The 14,955-nt window shown below is 45.9% G+C and overlaps 1 protein-coding gene across 1 annotated transcript in view; it reads left to right on the top strand.

Moving 5' to 3' along the window:
• The window catches only part of dnah9 (dynein, axonemal, heavy chain 9), a 126,206-nt gene extending 111,470 nt beyond the window's left edge, over positions 1–14,736 (top strand). The window contains exons 70-76 of the mRNA XM_041858703.2: positions 410–601; positions 1,049–1,240; positions 2,921–3,091; positions 4,535–4,717; positions 6,677–6,930; positions 7,251–7,386; positions 14,040–14,736. Coding sequence (XP_041714637.2) covers positions 410–601; positions 1,049–1,240; positions 2,921–3,091; positions 4,535–4,717; positions 6,677–6,930; positions 7,251–7,386; positions 14,040–14,267 — 1,356 coding nt within the window. The 3' untranslated portion in view covers positions 14,268–14,736. The remainder of the gene's footprint in view (positions 1–409; positions 602–1,048; positions 1,241–2,920; positions 3,092–4,534; positions 4,718–6,676; positions 6,931–7,250; positions 7,387–14,039) is intronic.
• The last annotated feature ends 219 nt before the right edge of the window (positions 14,737–14,955 follow it).

The following is a 14,955-nucleotide window of genomic DNA, read 5'->3' as shown; positions in this document are numbered from 1 at the left end:
GAATTTAGACCCACTGTTTCCATAGAGGTTATTGACATACTTATTTCATCGTCCCTAAGGCCTCCGTACCATTTTACATTCCCCTTATCTGGGTATAATGAGCCAACGGGACAATATCGCCTGACAAGTAGTGACAATTAAAAGAGAATCTCATCCTGCCGTTTATTGCCATTTATTGTCTTCTTTCTGTACCGCGGAGCCGCACGTCGCTGGGGACTTTTGCACAGACACACATCACAGAGAATCAGCCACAGCTTCTTACTTTCAACACAACGCTTTTGTTTTTGAAAATCTTCAAAAATGCTACTGTACTTTTTTGAGGAAGACAGTGAAACTGTGAACTTGGTTGACATTCAACAGGAAGAGTTTTGTTGTTTGTTTAGTTTTCTGGGCCTTTGTTTTCTTCTAGGATACATTGGAGATGTGTGCCAGGGAGAATGAGTTTAAGAGCATCCTGTTTGCGCTGTGCTACTTCCACGCGGTGGTGGCTGAAAGGAGGAAGTTTGGACCTCAGGGCTGGAACAGATCTTACCCCTTCAACACAGGAGACCTCACCATCTCCATCAATGTGCTCTACAACTACCTGGAGGCTAACTCTAAGGTAACCAGTCCACACACATGCTGCGTCTTATATTGGGCTCCCGAGTGGCGCAGTGGTCTAAGGCACTGCATCTCAGTGCTTGAGGGGTCACTACAGGGTCCCTGGGCGGCGCACAATTGGCCCAGCGGGGTTTGGCCGGTGTAGGCCGTCATTGTAAATAAGAATTGGTTCTTAACTGACTTGCCTAGTTAAATAAAGGTAAAATAAAAATATGCCACAGTAGTAATAAAGCCAACCATGTTCCATGACAAAAATACACTTTTCACACTACTGTGCCGACCCTAACCAAATTGTGTTGGCTTGGATATTTTCTTTGGCAACTATGGTGGCTGCGTAAACCAGGCCAACTTAGTAGAACTTGGTTTGGCTCAGCTCGATTCGGTCCAGTAGTGTGAAAAGCCTTCTTAAGATTCTAAGGTGCATTCTAACTTTCGCTCTGCGTCCCAGGTGCCATATGATGACCTGCGCTACCTGTTTGGAGAGATCATGTATGGAGGTCACATCACTGATGACTGGGACAGACGACTCTGTAGGACCTACCTGGAGGAGTTCATCAAACCTGAGATGATGGAGGGAGAGCTGTACCTGGCTCCCGGCTTTCCCCTGCCTGGGAATATGGACTATAACACCTACCACCAGGTCAGTAAAGAACCACACCTACCATCAGGTTAGAAACAGAGCTCTACCTGGCCCCCGGCTTCCCCCTGCCTGGGAACATGGACTACAATAGCTACCAGGTCAGTAAAGGACAACAACTACCATCATGTTACCTAATGATCTTGTACTACCTCACATGGCTTAAAGCTGCAATATGTCACTTGTTGTATTTTTTCAATGTTCAAAAGCTCCAATAAGTTGGTAGTGGTCATCCAATGTGACGCAACAGTAACAATATTGCGTGTCTAGCCTGCCTGAGAACCGCTGTATTAATTGGTTTTCATTTTCTCGGTCGAGTCGGATTTTCCCTCCAGATTTTGTAGTGCGCACAAGTGACGTGTTTTCCATCAGTGAGGAGGCGGTCCCACAGCTCAGGGATATTCTAATGAGAAGTGTTATGATAGCTAGCTAGCTGAGCCCATGGCCAACACTTGGCTAGCGGAGCTTGCTAGCTTACAGACATGGCAGACGCAAAAGTAAGTAATGTCAATTATTAAATAGCAACCTTGAGAATGTGAAGAAAATGTTGGTAACTTATCTGCAACTTATCTATTACTATATTTTATACTTGGTTGTTGTGTCAATTGCTAAAGTAAAAAATATCATCCATCATTTATTAGATAGCAACCTTGACAGTCTAAGATCTAAGTGTGTTGTGTCAATTCAAATCTACTTGTTTTCCCAAAGTTTAGTGTGCTGATATTTCTCTCCAACTCTGGAATCTGTTCTGCTTGCCTCTCTGTTGTGACAGCAGGAACTTTGCTTCACCACAGCCCTCTTAAAAAAAAAAACTGCCAAGATTTATATCAGTAACACTCTCTTGCCAAAATGTCCGCCGGCCCTCACAGCCTGTCCACATTCCTCTCACCAGCTCCCCAGGGAGAGGTTGTATTTAATTATCCCCAGCCTGGGTGTTGTGCTAGGCTGACAGAGACACCTGGCATGGAGGTCTGGAGCGTTTTACACTTGGCCAGCAAGCAGAGAGAGAGGGAGCTGAGTGGCTGAGACTTGGCTGGAGCACAGGGGAGCGCCTGCAACTGGAAAGGCCTGGTGGTCCCTGGGGGTCTGTTGGGGCATGTCCACTCCCTCATCCATCTGTACTACCCAAATACTGTACAGGAGAGGAGGGCAGAAGGGGGGTAAAAACAGGAAAATAGTGGAAAGAAAGAGGTGGAAAGAAATTAATCGAAGGAAGGCGTTAGGAGGTTGAAATCTCAGAGTACGATTAGTGGTGAGCCATCGTCATGAAATGAACTTATCACGGCATCGATCATATTAAGGAACTTTCTAAGGGCACCTTGTGGGCCATAGATGACAATAATGTTAAGCTTGAGTGGACAAGTGACAGTGACAGCATGGAATTAAAATGAGGATATTGATATGTGTGAATGGAGAAAAATTAGAAAATCTCTACTTAGGAGAAATAAGTAGCCCTTTAACACCACCACGACGACCAGATTTTCTAGGACTATAAAATGTATCATTCTTTCATTTGCTTTAATAGAGCCTGGCAAAGTATATACTGTATCTGGCATCCACCATATTCTCTTCACCTTTTTTTTTCAGATCAGTGCAGATGAAGGATGGGAAGCCACTGTACAATATTGAAATGCACACTCCCACTAATTTGGTGTTCTAACGTGTAATTCCCTCCTCCTCCAGTACATAGATGACACGCTTCCTGCAGAGTCTCCCTACCTGTACGGCCTCCACCCCAACGCTGAGATAGGCTTCCTGACGCAGACGTCTGAGAAATTGTTCCGGACCGTGCTGGAGATGCAGCCCAGAGACGGAGGGGCCGGGGAGGGCAGTGGGACCACTAGAGATGAGAAGGTAGGGATGGACTAACTGTATTGAGGAGGAGCAATGCGACAGTCACATATGTAAAACCAGTTTCCTGGACACAGGTTAACAGCCTACACCCATTGAGATTCTCCACTGAGCATGGTTTTGTAGTCCAGGCTTCTTCTGTGGTCCAGAAACAGGCCCATAGAGTGTAGAGAAAGTTGGGCCAGTGTTAGAGCGATTGCTGCCTCTGAGATTTTAAGTTCTGTGGACTGATTCATATAAGTGTCAAACTGAATGTAAGGTAAGGACAAGGTGGTCTCTGGTCCGAGGCTCCATCAGGTCATAGCTTTGTAACATCCATCTGGCACTGACAGGAGAGACATAATACACCACACATCACCTCTACCCCCTGACTACCTATATGGGTTACCTTAACTACACTTTCCCTATGTCTGGACAACCTTATTCCCTGGTTCCCAATCCCCAATCCCCATATGCCTTACCTTAAATACACTTTCATGTGTTACCTCAAAAAAACTAGTCCAATGTCTGAAACAAAGCACTCAGAAAAGTGTTATACATTCCAATACATTATGACCTCACCAATACATTAATGACCTCACCTTTCTAATATACAAGCTAGCTTCCTGTTTAATGGGCGTTAGATAGATGTAGAGCAGTGTTATCACTTCTCCTTGTGTTGTGAGTGAGAGAAAAGGAGGCCCCTTGTATCCCTACACTATCTGATGCTTTAGGGCTGTCTGACTTTTAATGATATAGAAGTGTGTGTGTGCACATACATGTGTGTGCGTGTGTGGGCCTGGGTGTATTATGACGGCTGACCTTTACAACTGAGAAACAGAGATAGTTGTGTCTTAACAGATGACAACCATCGCCCCAACGCTAGCGGACGATGCCCGTTTGAACGCTTCCTCTTTGGTATGCAGGCTGCCACGGAGCTGAAGAAGACCGATTCGATATTTCAGCGGAGAATCCATAGTTATAATGACCTCCAATCCTTTGTTCAATGTTTAATCCGTTGATTGATCTCTATTGCTGGAAAATGTGGACGTAGACATAAGCTTTCATCACTTACCCAATGGAAATATGAGACGAGGATTGATTCCTCGGGAATTTGACTGTTATTAAAGACAAACGGCTGCTGTTGCTGCAAGTAATGCTCATGAATATTTATGATTTTTTTTCTTTCATCATTTTCTTCTCAAGGAGTCATTAGTGCTTGGAATTCTTCTCATGTTTACTCGATGATGTAATCTTTTTTTGATTCCCTACTTTTCAGTAACAAAATGTGACACAATCACTGAGAAATTCTTGACAATGAACACAATCTATTGTTCTGTCATTCATACCATCTTCATATTACTGCATCCCCAAATTCAAGCCTAATATTTACCCCCTCTTTTATCCCTGTCCCTTCACACACACCACACACGCACACACACAAACACACACATACCCTTACCCCAGGTGCGGTCTGTGTTGGAGGAGATCATGGAGAAGTTACCAGAGGAGTTTAACATGGTAGAGCTGCTGGGGAAAGCTGAGGAGAGGACACCCTACCAGGTGGTGGCGCTGCAGGAGTGTGAGAGGATGAACACACTCACCCAGGAGATAAGGCGATCCTTACGCGAACTCAACCTCGGACTCAAGGTGAGTCAATCAATCAATCAATCATTCTATCAAGGTCAGCCAATCACAACCAGTCTTCTTTGTCTACGTCTTCTCCCCCACAGTGACTTTGAGTTAACTTTGCTTTGTAGTTCAGATAATTACTTGTTTTGGAGTAAACAATTCCAGTGTCCACGGGTGGTGGGTGGCAGGGCACTGGCAACCCATAGACTACTTCCAAGGAAAATAAACAATGGCGTCTACTTCCCCTTTCAAGGTTGAACAATTATTTTTTATCATTGGGGTAATGAGTCACGCTCTGTTGGTTGAGTCTCCCGAGTGGCGCAGTGGTCAGCACTGCCACTAGAGATCCTGGTTCGAATCCAGGCTCTGTCGTACCCCCCCCCCGGCCGCGACCGGGAGACCCATGGGGCGGTGCACAATTGGCCCAGTGTCGTCCAGGGTAGGGGAGGGAATGACCGGCAGGGATGTAGCTCAGTTGGTAGAGCATGGCGTTTGCAACGCCAGGGTTGTGGGTTCGATTCCCATGGGTGGCCAGTATGAAAAATAAAATAATGTATGCACTAACTGTAAGTCGCTCTGGATAAGAGCGTCTGCTAAATGACTAAAATGTCAATGTTGAGCCTGTATCCAGTAGCTGTAGCATTCTGGTCTGCTCTGTTAGTATTCCTGCATAACTTTGTGTCACCAGTATTCCTCTGAAGTAGTGGTGAGTCAGCCCTCTGGCCCCTAGTCCCCACAAGGCCAAATTATATTTATAGGGGGTTTAGGGTTAAGGTTAGAATTAGTGTAAGGGTTAGAATTACGTTAGGGTTAGGAGCTAGGGTTAAGGTTAGGTTTTTGGGTTAGGGTTAGGGTAAGAGTACAGGTTAGGTTTAGGGTTGAATTGGACTGAATTGTGTGTACCCACAAGCTTAGCTGTACAAGACTGTGTGTGTGTGTGTGTGTGTGTGTGTGTGTGTGTGTGGTTGCGCATGCATGCGTTCCGTCTTAAGTGTGAGTCATAGTGAGGATTAAAGAAACAATGACCTTAAACACTGGAGAGAATGTTTTTTTGATTTTTTATACATAAAAGTAAAATGACATTTCACACATGGCTTGTTCTGGAATCCCATCTGTATATTAGCTCAGTGTTGTCTTAGCAACGGCTGGTTTAGGGTTAAGGCAGGTGGCTATGTGCATGTGTGTGAGTGCCTTTTCTAAGGAGTTATGAGCTTCGATCGCTCTACACATTGCCTCTGGTAAATCGCATCAGTGAGTTAAAAGCCATGTACTCTATTGTACCAGTCAAATGTACTCATATTTCGACTTTACTGTGGAAATAAATTGGAACTATCAGAATCTCAACCTTGGCGGGAAGCATTTGGGGGTGGGAGGGGGTGTCTTGACTTGTTGAGGGATCTGAGTGATTTGGGGGAGAGTTAAAAGGGTGACTGGTTCAGGGTTAACGCTCTGCAGTAGATGAGATGCATCTGTGAACATTTTATCACCTCAGTAAAAGATGGTTATGACGGCGAGACATAAATACATTCATCAGCTAGCTACGTTATCATTCGGTGAAGGACACACTGTTTGGCATAGCCATTTAACTTGTTAGCCTCCTTCCATATAATTATTCTGTTTTCTCTTTGGATAGAAAGTGAAGAAAGTGAGTGACTCTGCTTTTGTTTATGTATGCTTCAGCAGCTATGGGGTGATGTTGCTAGTGGTTACAGGGTGGTATTGCTCAATGACACATAGGATTTCAGTTTTAGTGTGAATAAGACATCTCCAATAACTGTGAGATTTCTCCTCAGTGTTCTTGCAGAAATCCACAGGAAAAATGACATTATTAATTAAAAAGTTATTTGAATAAAAAATGTGCCTTACTAATAAAACATTTTAACACAAACGTATTCAAACTGTGCTATAATTGACTGCCAATAAACGTTTTCTGAATCTCATTCCCATCCCTTTTTCTCATTGGTTCCTCCCTCTCAGGGAGAGCTGACTATGACCAGTGACATGGAGAGTCTCCAGACGGCCATCTTCCTGGACCTGGTCCCAGAGTCGTGGACCAGACGGGCCTACCCGTCTATGTGTGGCCTGGCCCTGTGGTTCACTGACCTGCTGGGGAGGATCAAGGAGCTGGAGGCCTGGGCCACTGACTTCATCCTGCCCTCAGCCGTTTGGCTGGCCGGCTTCTTCAACCCTCAGTCCTTTCTCACAGCCATCATGCAGGCTATGGCTCGCAGGTAGGTTGGCATGATAATCGATAATACAGAAATATGGCCTGAATAAGTGGGTTCAATGATACTTGTGCTAACGCAGGCTCGGCACGATCACAAATATTATCAGATAATGGAAACAAAATTGTTGTTAATTTGCTTTAAAATAATGTGAAAATAACCGTTTTTCTCATTTCAAAAATGTGTTTTCTGTGAAAATAGAATTCACCTTGTACCTAGAATTCCCACTGTCAATTATTGCGATAAAAGCTGTTATCACGATACTACTTATCACCAAGTGATTGTGATACAACATTCCATGATGTTCCCATGATCCCTCCTGTCAGGAATGAGTGGCCTCTGGACAGGATGTGTCTGCAGTGTGACGTCACCAAGAAGAACAGAGAGGACTTCAGCACTCCTCCCAGGGAGGGGGCCTACGTACACGGACTGTACATGGAGGGAGCTCGCTGGGACACTCAGGTACAGAGAGGGGTTATATAACTAACATATAGATGACACAAAGGTGACATGGCTAGTGAGAGTTGTGTGTATATAGGTTTCCCCCCTACATTGCACGTGTGAAGAGACGTACAGTTCATACATGGTTACAGATGGTAGGATAAAATAGTTATTTGTTTAATTAAAGTTAATCCCAAGGTTACTTGAGTTACTATTACAGTATGGATTACTGTGTGCGTGCGTGTGCGTGAGTGCGCCAGTCAGGCTTTCTTTTTATTATATGTATGTATCCAGCTCTCCTGCAGGGTCCCAGTAGACCTGTTAATTAGTGAATGTGCAGAGTAGGCACTGGCACACTTGAATCATCCTAATGGGCGGCACTGCTGTGTTCTCTCTTTATTAAAAGCTGGAGACAGACAGGGAGGGGTATAGGCAGACAGTCAGATGGAGAGACGAGCAGCGAGGGAGACAGGCAGAAAAGCATGAAAAAGTGTCCTCTACTCTTCTGTCCTCTCCCATCCTCTCTTCCCCGCTCCGCTACCCTACTCTCTCCTCTACTCTCTTCATAACTTCTGTCTTGCACTCATATTGGCTCCTCTCCTCTCCTCCTCTCAGCCCTGGGCCAGCACTGTGCCAGTGTAGTGTCAGGGTGTAACGGAGTGTGAACAGGAGCGTGAGCAGCATCCCTCCATCTGGAGCTCGGCCCTGCCGCTGCAGCTGTACAAGTCAAAGATTTATGATAAACCAGCTCATCTATATGAATGAGCCAAGCTACTTATTCAGGGGATGCGGACATCAAAGATGGGGGAATACACAGTAGCACTCTATGTGTATATAATAAATATCTAGAGATGATAGTGGGGTATGGGAAGGGTGTGTGTATGTTTATGCTGTGTGTTCAGTACTGTATTACAGGATTTTGTAATAATACAATTGGTATGTAAAGAAAAGAGAAACAAAATTAGGTTGGCCTACACCCCCATCCCATTCCCCCACCACTCGGAAACCATGTTTTCCACTCCTTCCCACCCAGCCTAGCAACACAGGTTGGTTGTCAGTCCCCACCACTTATCCCCTAAGCCCACCCTCACCCGCCCCCCAACACTTATCCCCTAAGCCCCCACCACTTATCCCCTAAACCCCCACTCGCCCCCCACCACTTATCCCCTAAGCCCCCCCACCACTTACATTTTACATTTTTAGTCATTTAGCAGACACTCTTATCCAGAGCGACTTACAGTTAGTGAGTGCATACACCCGCCCCCACCACTTATCCCCTAAGCCCCCTACCCGCCCCCACCACTTATCCCCTAAGCCCCCCTACCCGCCCCCCACCACTTATCCCCTAAGCCCCCCTACCCGCCCCCCCACCACTTATCCCCTAAGCCCCCCTACCCGCCCCCACCACTTATCCCCTAAGCCCCCTACCCGCTCCCCACCACTTATCCCCTAAGCCCCCCTACCCGCCCCCACCACTTATCCCCTAAGCCCCCCTACCCGTCCCACCACTTATCCCCTAAGCCCCCTACCCGTCCCACCACCACTTATCCCCTAAGCCCCCCTACCCGCCCCCACCACTTATCCCCTAAGCCCCCCTACCCGTCCCACCACTTATCTCCTAAGCCCCCTACCCGCCCCCACCACTTATCCCCCTAAGCCCCCTACCCGCCCCCACCACTTATCCCCTAAGCCCCCCATCCCCCAACCCCACCACTTACTTATTTATTTGCTGGTCTCTGGGTAGATAAATCTAGCTAGCTAAGTCAGCCATTCATTAGGCCATCAGAAGCTAGATAAAGGCATCTGCCTAACTATATTAAGGCAACCAATCACATTTTGACTTAATGGGTGGGACCATTTTTACAAAAACGTATGGAAACTTCTGCCTTGTTGAAAGCTAACAGGTCACTCCAAAATAGCCAATCAGAGCTACAGTAGGCCTTTATACAAACAAGCCACACGGGCCTGCCATCATTCACTTTGAACTGGACTGAGTGTTTACATAATTATGAGTTTTTTACTCCGCTGGTCTCGGGAAGAAATTATGAGTCCTCACTGTATTTTGCTTGTATGTACACTACACTACAAAGTATGTGGACACACCTTCAAATTAGTGTATTCGTCTATTTCAGCCACACCCTTTGCTGACCAGTGTATAAAATTGAGCACACAGCCATGCAATCTCCATAGACAAACATTGGCAGTATAATGGCCTGTACTGAAGAGCTCAGTGACTTTCAACGTGGCACCGTCATAGGATGCCACCTTTCCAAGTCAGTTTGTAAACGTTTTGCCCTGCTAGAGCTGCCCTGGTCAACTGTAAGTGCTGTTATTGTGAAGTGTAAATGTCTAGGAGCAACAACAGCTCAGCCGCTAAGCTGAAGCGCATAGCGTGTAAAAATAATCTGTCCTCAGTTGCAACAAGCCTAAGATCACCATGCGCAATGCCAAGCGTCTGGGCTGTTTTTCATGGTTCGGGCTAGGCCCCTTAGTTCCAGTGGAGGGAAATCTTAACCCTACAGCATACAATGACATTCTAGATGATTCTGTGCTTCCAACTTTGTGGCAACAGTTTGGGGAAGGCCCTTTCCTGTTTCAGCATGACAATGCCCCGTGCACAAAGCTAGGTCCATACATAAATGGTTTGTCAGGATCGGTGTGGAAGAACTTGACTGGCCTGCACATAGCCCTGAACTCAACCCCATCGAACACCTTTGGGATGAATTGGAACGCCGACAGCGAGCCAGGCCTAATCGCCCAACATCAGTGCCCGACCTCACTAATGCTCTAGTGGCTGAATGGAAGCAAGTCCCCACAGCAATGTTCCAACATCTAGTGGAAAGCTGTTATAGCAGCAAAGGGGGGACCAACTCCATATTAATGCCCATGATTTTTGGAATGAGATGTACGACAAGCAGGTGCCCACATACTTTTGGCCATGTAGTTTATGTGTTGGGCTTTATAGATTGTTTATATGTATGTGTTGGGCTTTAGCTGAGATTACTATTTACAGAGTCATCTCCTCATTTGAATTCCATGCTGTCACTGTCACTTGTCCACTCAAGCTTAACATTGTCATCTATTGCCCACCAGGTGCCCTTAGAGAGTTCCTCAATGAGATTGACACCTTAATAAGGTCATTTCCTGACAGTGGCTCATCGCTCTTCATACTTGGATTAATTTCTTTCCAACTCTTTCTTTCCCCTCCTTGTCTCTTTTGACCTCACCCTTTCCCAGTCTCCTTCCACTCACAAGGCAGGCAATATGCTTGACCTCATCTTTACTAAAGGCTGCTCGCCTACTAATCTCACTGCATCCTATCACTTCTTCGTCTCTACCTTCTCTTCCTCTGTATCCGCTGCTAAAGCCACTTTCTATCACTCTAAATTTCAAGCTTCTGCCTTTAACCCTAGGAAACTATTTTCCACCTTCTCCTCCCTCCTTAATCCTCGACCCCCTCCCTCCTCCCTTTCTGCGGACGACTTTGTCAACCACTTTGAAAAGAAGGTTGACGACATCCGCTCCAGATTTCACTCAGCCTATTGAGTCCACTGGTCCCACTCACACAGAACTACCCTACGCCTTGACCTCTTTCTCGCCTCTCTCTTCAGATGAAATCCTGTGACTAGTGAGGTCCGGCTGCCCGACACCTGCCCGCTCGACCCCATCCCCTCCTCCCTTCTCCAGACCATCTATGGAGACCTTCTCACTTCCCTCATCAACTCATCCCTGACCACTGGCTGCGTCCCCTCTGACTTCAAAATGTCCAGAGTTGCTCCCCTTCTCAAGAAACCAACACTTGACCCCACTGACGTCAAAAACGACAGACCGGTGTATCCCTTCAATCTTTTATTTCAAAAACACTTGAGTGTGCTGTCCCTACCAACTCTCTCACTATCTCTCTCAGATCGATCTTCGTGACACTAACCAGTCAGGCTTCAAGACAGGTCACTCAACCGAGACTGTTCTTCTCTGTGTCACAGAGGCTCTCCGCACTGCCAAAGCTGACTCTCTCTCCTCTGTTCTCATCCTCGTAAATCTATCTGCTGCTTTCGACACAGTGAACCATCAGATCCTCCTCTCCACCCTCTCATGGCTGGGCGTCTCAGGCTCTGCACACTCTTGGATTGCATCCTACCTGGCAGGCTGCTCCTACCAGTGGCGTGGAGAGGATCTGTGTCTCCACCACATACTCTTACTACTGGTTTCCCCCAGGGCTCAGTTCTAGGCCCTCTCCTCTTGGCTCCGGCATATCCTCACATGGTCTTTCCTATCATTGCTATACAGATGACACTCAACTACTTTTCTCCTTCCCCCCCTTCTGACACCCAGGTGGCGATACACATCTCTGCGTCCCGGGCAGATAGCTCAGCTTGGATGTCGGCCCACCACCTCAAGCTCAACCTCAACAAGACGGAGCTGCTCTTCCTCCCGGGGAAGCCCTGCCCACTCAAAGGCCTCTCCATCACGGTTGACAACGCCACGGTTTCCCTATCCCAGAGTGCAAAGAACCTTGGCGTGACCCTGGACAACACCCTGTCATTCTCTTCAAACATCATAGCAGTGACTCACCTCTGCAGGTTCATGCTCTACAACATCCGTAGAGTACAACCCTACCTCACACAGGAAGCGGCGCAGGTCCTAATCCAGGCACTTGTCATCTCCCATCTGGACTACTGCAACTCGCTGTTGGCTGGGCTCCCCGCTTGTGCCATTAAACCCCTGCATCTTATCCATAATGCTGCAGCCCGCCTAGTGTTCAACCTTCCCAAGTTCTCCCATTTTCACCCCGCTCCTCCGCACACTCCACTGGCTTCCAGTCGAAGCTCGCATCCACTACAATACCATGGTACTTGCCTGTGGAGTAGCAAGAGGAACTGCCCCTCCCTACCTTCAGGCTATGCTCAAACCCTACACCCCAACCCGAGCACTCTGTTCTGGCACCTCTGGTCTCTTGGCCCGCCCATCCCTACAGGAGGGCAGCTCCCGTTCTGCTCAGTCCAAGCTCTTCTCTGTCCTGGCACCACAATGGTGGAACCAGCTTCCCCCTGAATCTAGGACAGCAGAGTCCCTGCCCATCTTCTGGAAACATCTGAAACCCTACTTCTTCAAAGAGTATGTTAAATAATCCCACAGCACCCCCTCCTCACGCCTCCAAACTTTTGTGACTCCATATTAATGCCCATGATTTTGGAATAAGATGTTCGGCGAGCAGGTGTCCACATACTTTTGGTCATGTAGTGTATCTTAAGATGAATGCACCAACTGGAAGTCGCTCTGGATAAGCTCGTCTGCTAATTGACTAAAATGTCAAATGTAAGTATATTTGTCCAGGCCTCAATTGTTCCTTGACTAGCACCATTCATTCTCGCTGTCGATAATTATAATGTTATAACATCTAATAGAACATGTATCCACTGGCAAATTGGGAGTGAGTGGGGTGATTGCCATCTAAGAGCCAACATCTTTTTTGCGGCAGTGCTTGTCTGCCAGTGGTAATCGTCTCTGAGAGATTCAAGGAGCTATCATTGTTAAGTAACATAGGATAACATTGAATATTTACATTCATGCACTTCTAAATTAATTTAGTAACTTTGTCCCAAAAGCATTTAATTGCAGGGCACTCCCACATCATATGAAGGAATGTGCCTACCTGATTTAGGGGACACAGTGAACAGTTAGGTGTTGGGGACAATGATATCGTAAAACTTTTCCTTGGTGTTAAATACAGTCTGTGAACATACTTATAATGTACAGGTTGATGAACGGGTTACGGAATGCCATGGTCATATTTTTCCATATTCTGTTCCAGTTAAAGGGTTGTTCAGATTCACTTAGATCTGTGGAAGTACTGTAGCTTATTAATAAGATACACTATAGCCAGTTCTAGCCTTGCGACAAATAAATGTTTATTCTCTCCTAATGGTGACGGTTGCTGTTATCTTTTTATATTTATATCAACCCCATACAACTTCAAGAAGATAAAACTGATCATTTGTCATGAATTTCAATGAGATGGGACGGCGTCTTTTACGACCCTCATTATTCCTATTTACCTAAATACACATAAAGCTATCAGTGTTTAAAAGAACACTAAAGTTTTACAGCCAACTGCCGACGCAATTAGGGCTGTAATTCAGACGGACGTCATAAAGTGGCTTTGTCTCTTCGCCCTCCGAGCGTCTCCTCCAAAGTCATCAGGATTTACATTTGTTTCCTGGAGTCAGCTAGCGTCGTGGTGGAACTTCTGTCTCCCGGACACTAAGTGGAGAGAGGATTAATTAGTGAGACGGACCACTCTGTTTCCTGTTTGAGCGTGTTTGGAAAGTCAGCTCTGAAAGGCAGGAGAGGACAGGATGACTTCAGACTCACAGTGACTTTCACACACTGTTCAAGGGTACCCCAAATATTGAGCCCCTAAAGTGTACTTCTGCCAACTCAGTCAGATTAATTAAATTACATTTGCTGTAGTGTTTAAGAAGGATTTAATTCAGTTCAACCAAATACAACCTTCAGGAAATAAAATTGCTTTATTTAGATGGTAATAATTAATTTTCACAATATTCCTATTGTTTGTCCTAAGGGCACCTACACTGAAGAAAAGTGTACATTTGAGACACTTTTTTCTCAAAAACCATGTCATTGTCCTTCATGTCCTCTCCCTCTCTCATCAGGCTGGTATGATGGTGGATGCCCGTCTGAAGGAACTGACCCCCACCATGCCCGTCATCTTCATCAGAGCCATCCCTGTTGACAAGCAGGAGGTGCGTAACGTCTACCAGTGTCCCGTCTACAAGACCCAACAGAGAGGACCCACCTATGTATGGACCTTCAATCTCAAGACCAAAGAGTACCCTTCCAAGTGGACCCTAGCTGGGGTGGCTCTGCTACTGCAGATCTAAATGCAAGTTTTATCTTGTTTTTGTAGATCCAATGTTATAAACATACAGTGACGTTTCGGTCAGGGACCTTCATCAGACATAATCTTGCCAGCCAGCTTCAGAATGTAGTTGATTTGACTGACCTTTTTCTTTGCACATAAACATGAACCTAGCTAACTGTACAGCACACTTATCAGGAAGTCTTTTAAGTGTTTTAGTTGTTACTATTTGAGTTTTAGTTGAGTTTTAGATTGATCTCACTTGTCGATAGGAGGAAATGTTCCTGTCGAAATGAGGAACCAAGTGAGAAGTGTCAAAATATAGATGTATTTTGTCTAAAAGAGAAGAGAAATCCTGCACCAGATAGATAGGTTTGTCCTGTAATACTTAAATCAGTATAATCAAAAAATAATCTACTCTGGCGCTCTCAGATTGAAGTTTCTTCTTTTTTTAAACACCAATTTTGTAGAATAAAGACTTTTATATTGAACTCTCCAAGAGTGCAGTCAGGTGTTTTGTGTTCACTGCTTTGCTCCTCTTTTCCATCAATTTTCTCTAATCGACAGTCGTTCTCTCAAACTTTTTCAAAGCAGTCTTCTCCACCAACCACCTCCCTCCTGTTTCTGAGCTTAAATAACCTTCCCAACTCTAAAGTTCATTCTGCAGTCTCACCGATACTGTATACCCATCCATTGCACCCAGACGTGTG

The sequence above is a fragment of the Coregonus clupeaformis genome, chromosome 31 (assembly GCF_020615455.1).
Source record: "Coregonus clupeaformis isolate EN_2021a chromosome 31, ASM2061545v1, whole genome shotgun sequence".
Lineage (NCBI taxonomy): Eukaryota > Metazoa > Chordata > Actinopteri > Salmoniformes > Salmonidae > Coregonus > Coregonus clupeaformis.
The sequence above is the reverse complement of the archived record's forward strand: the minus strand, read 5'-3'. Positions and strand labels throughout refer to the sequence as shown.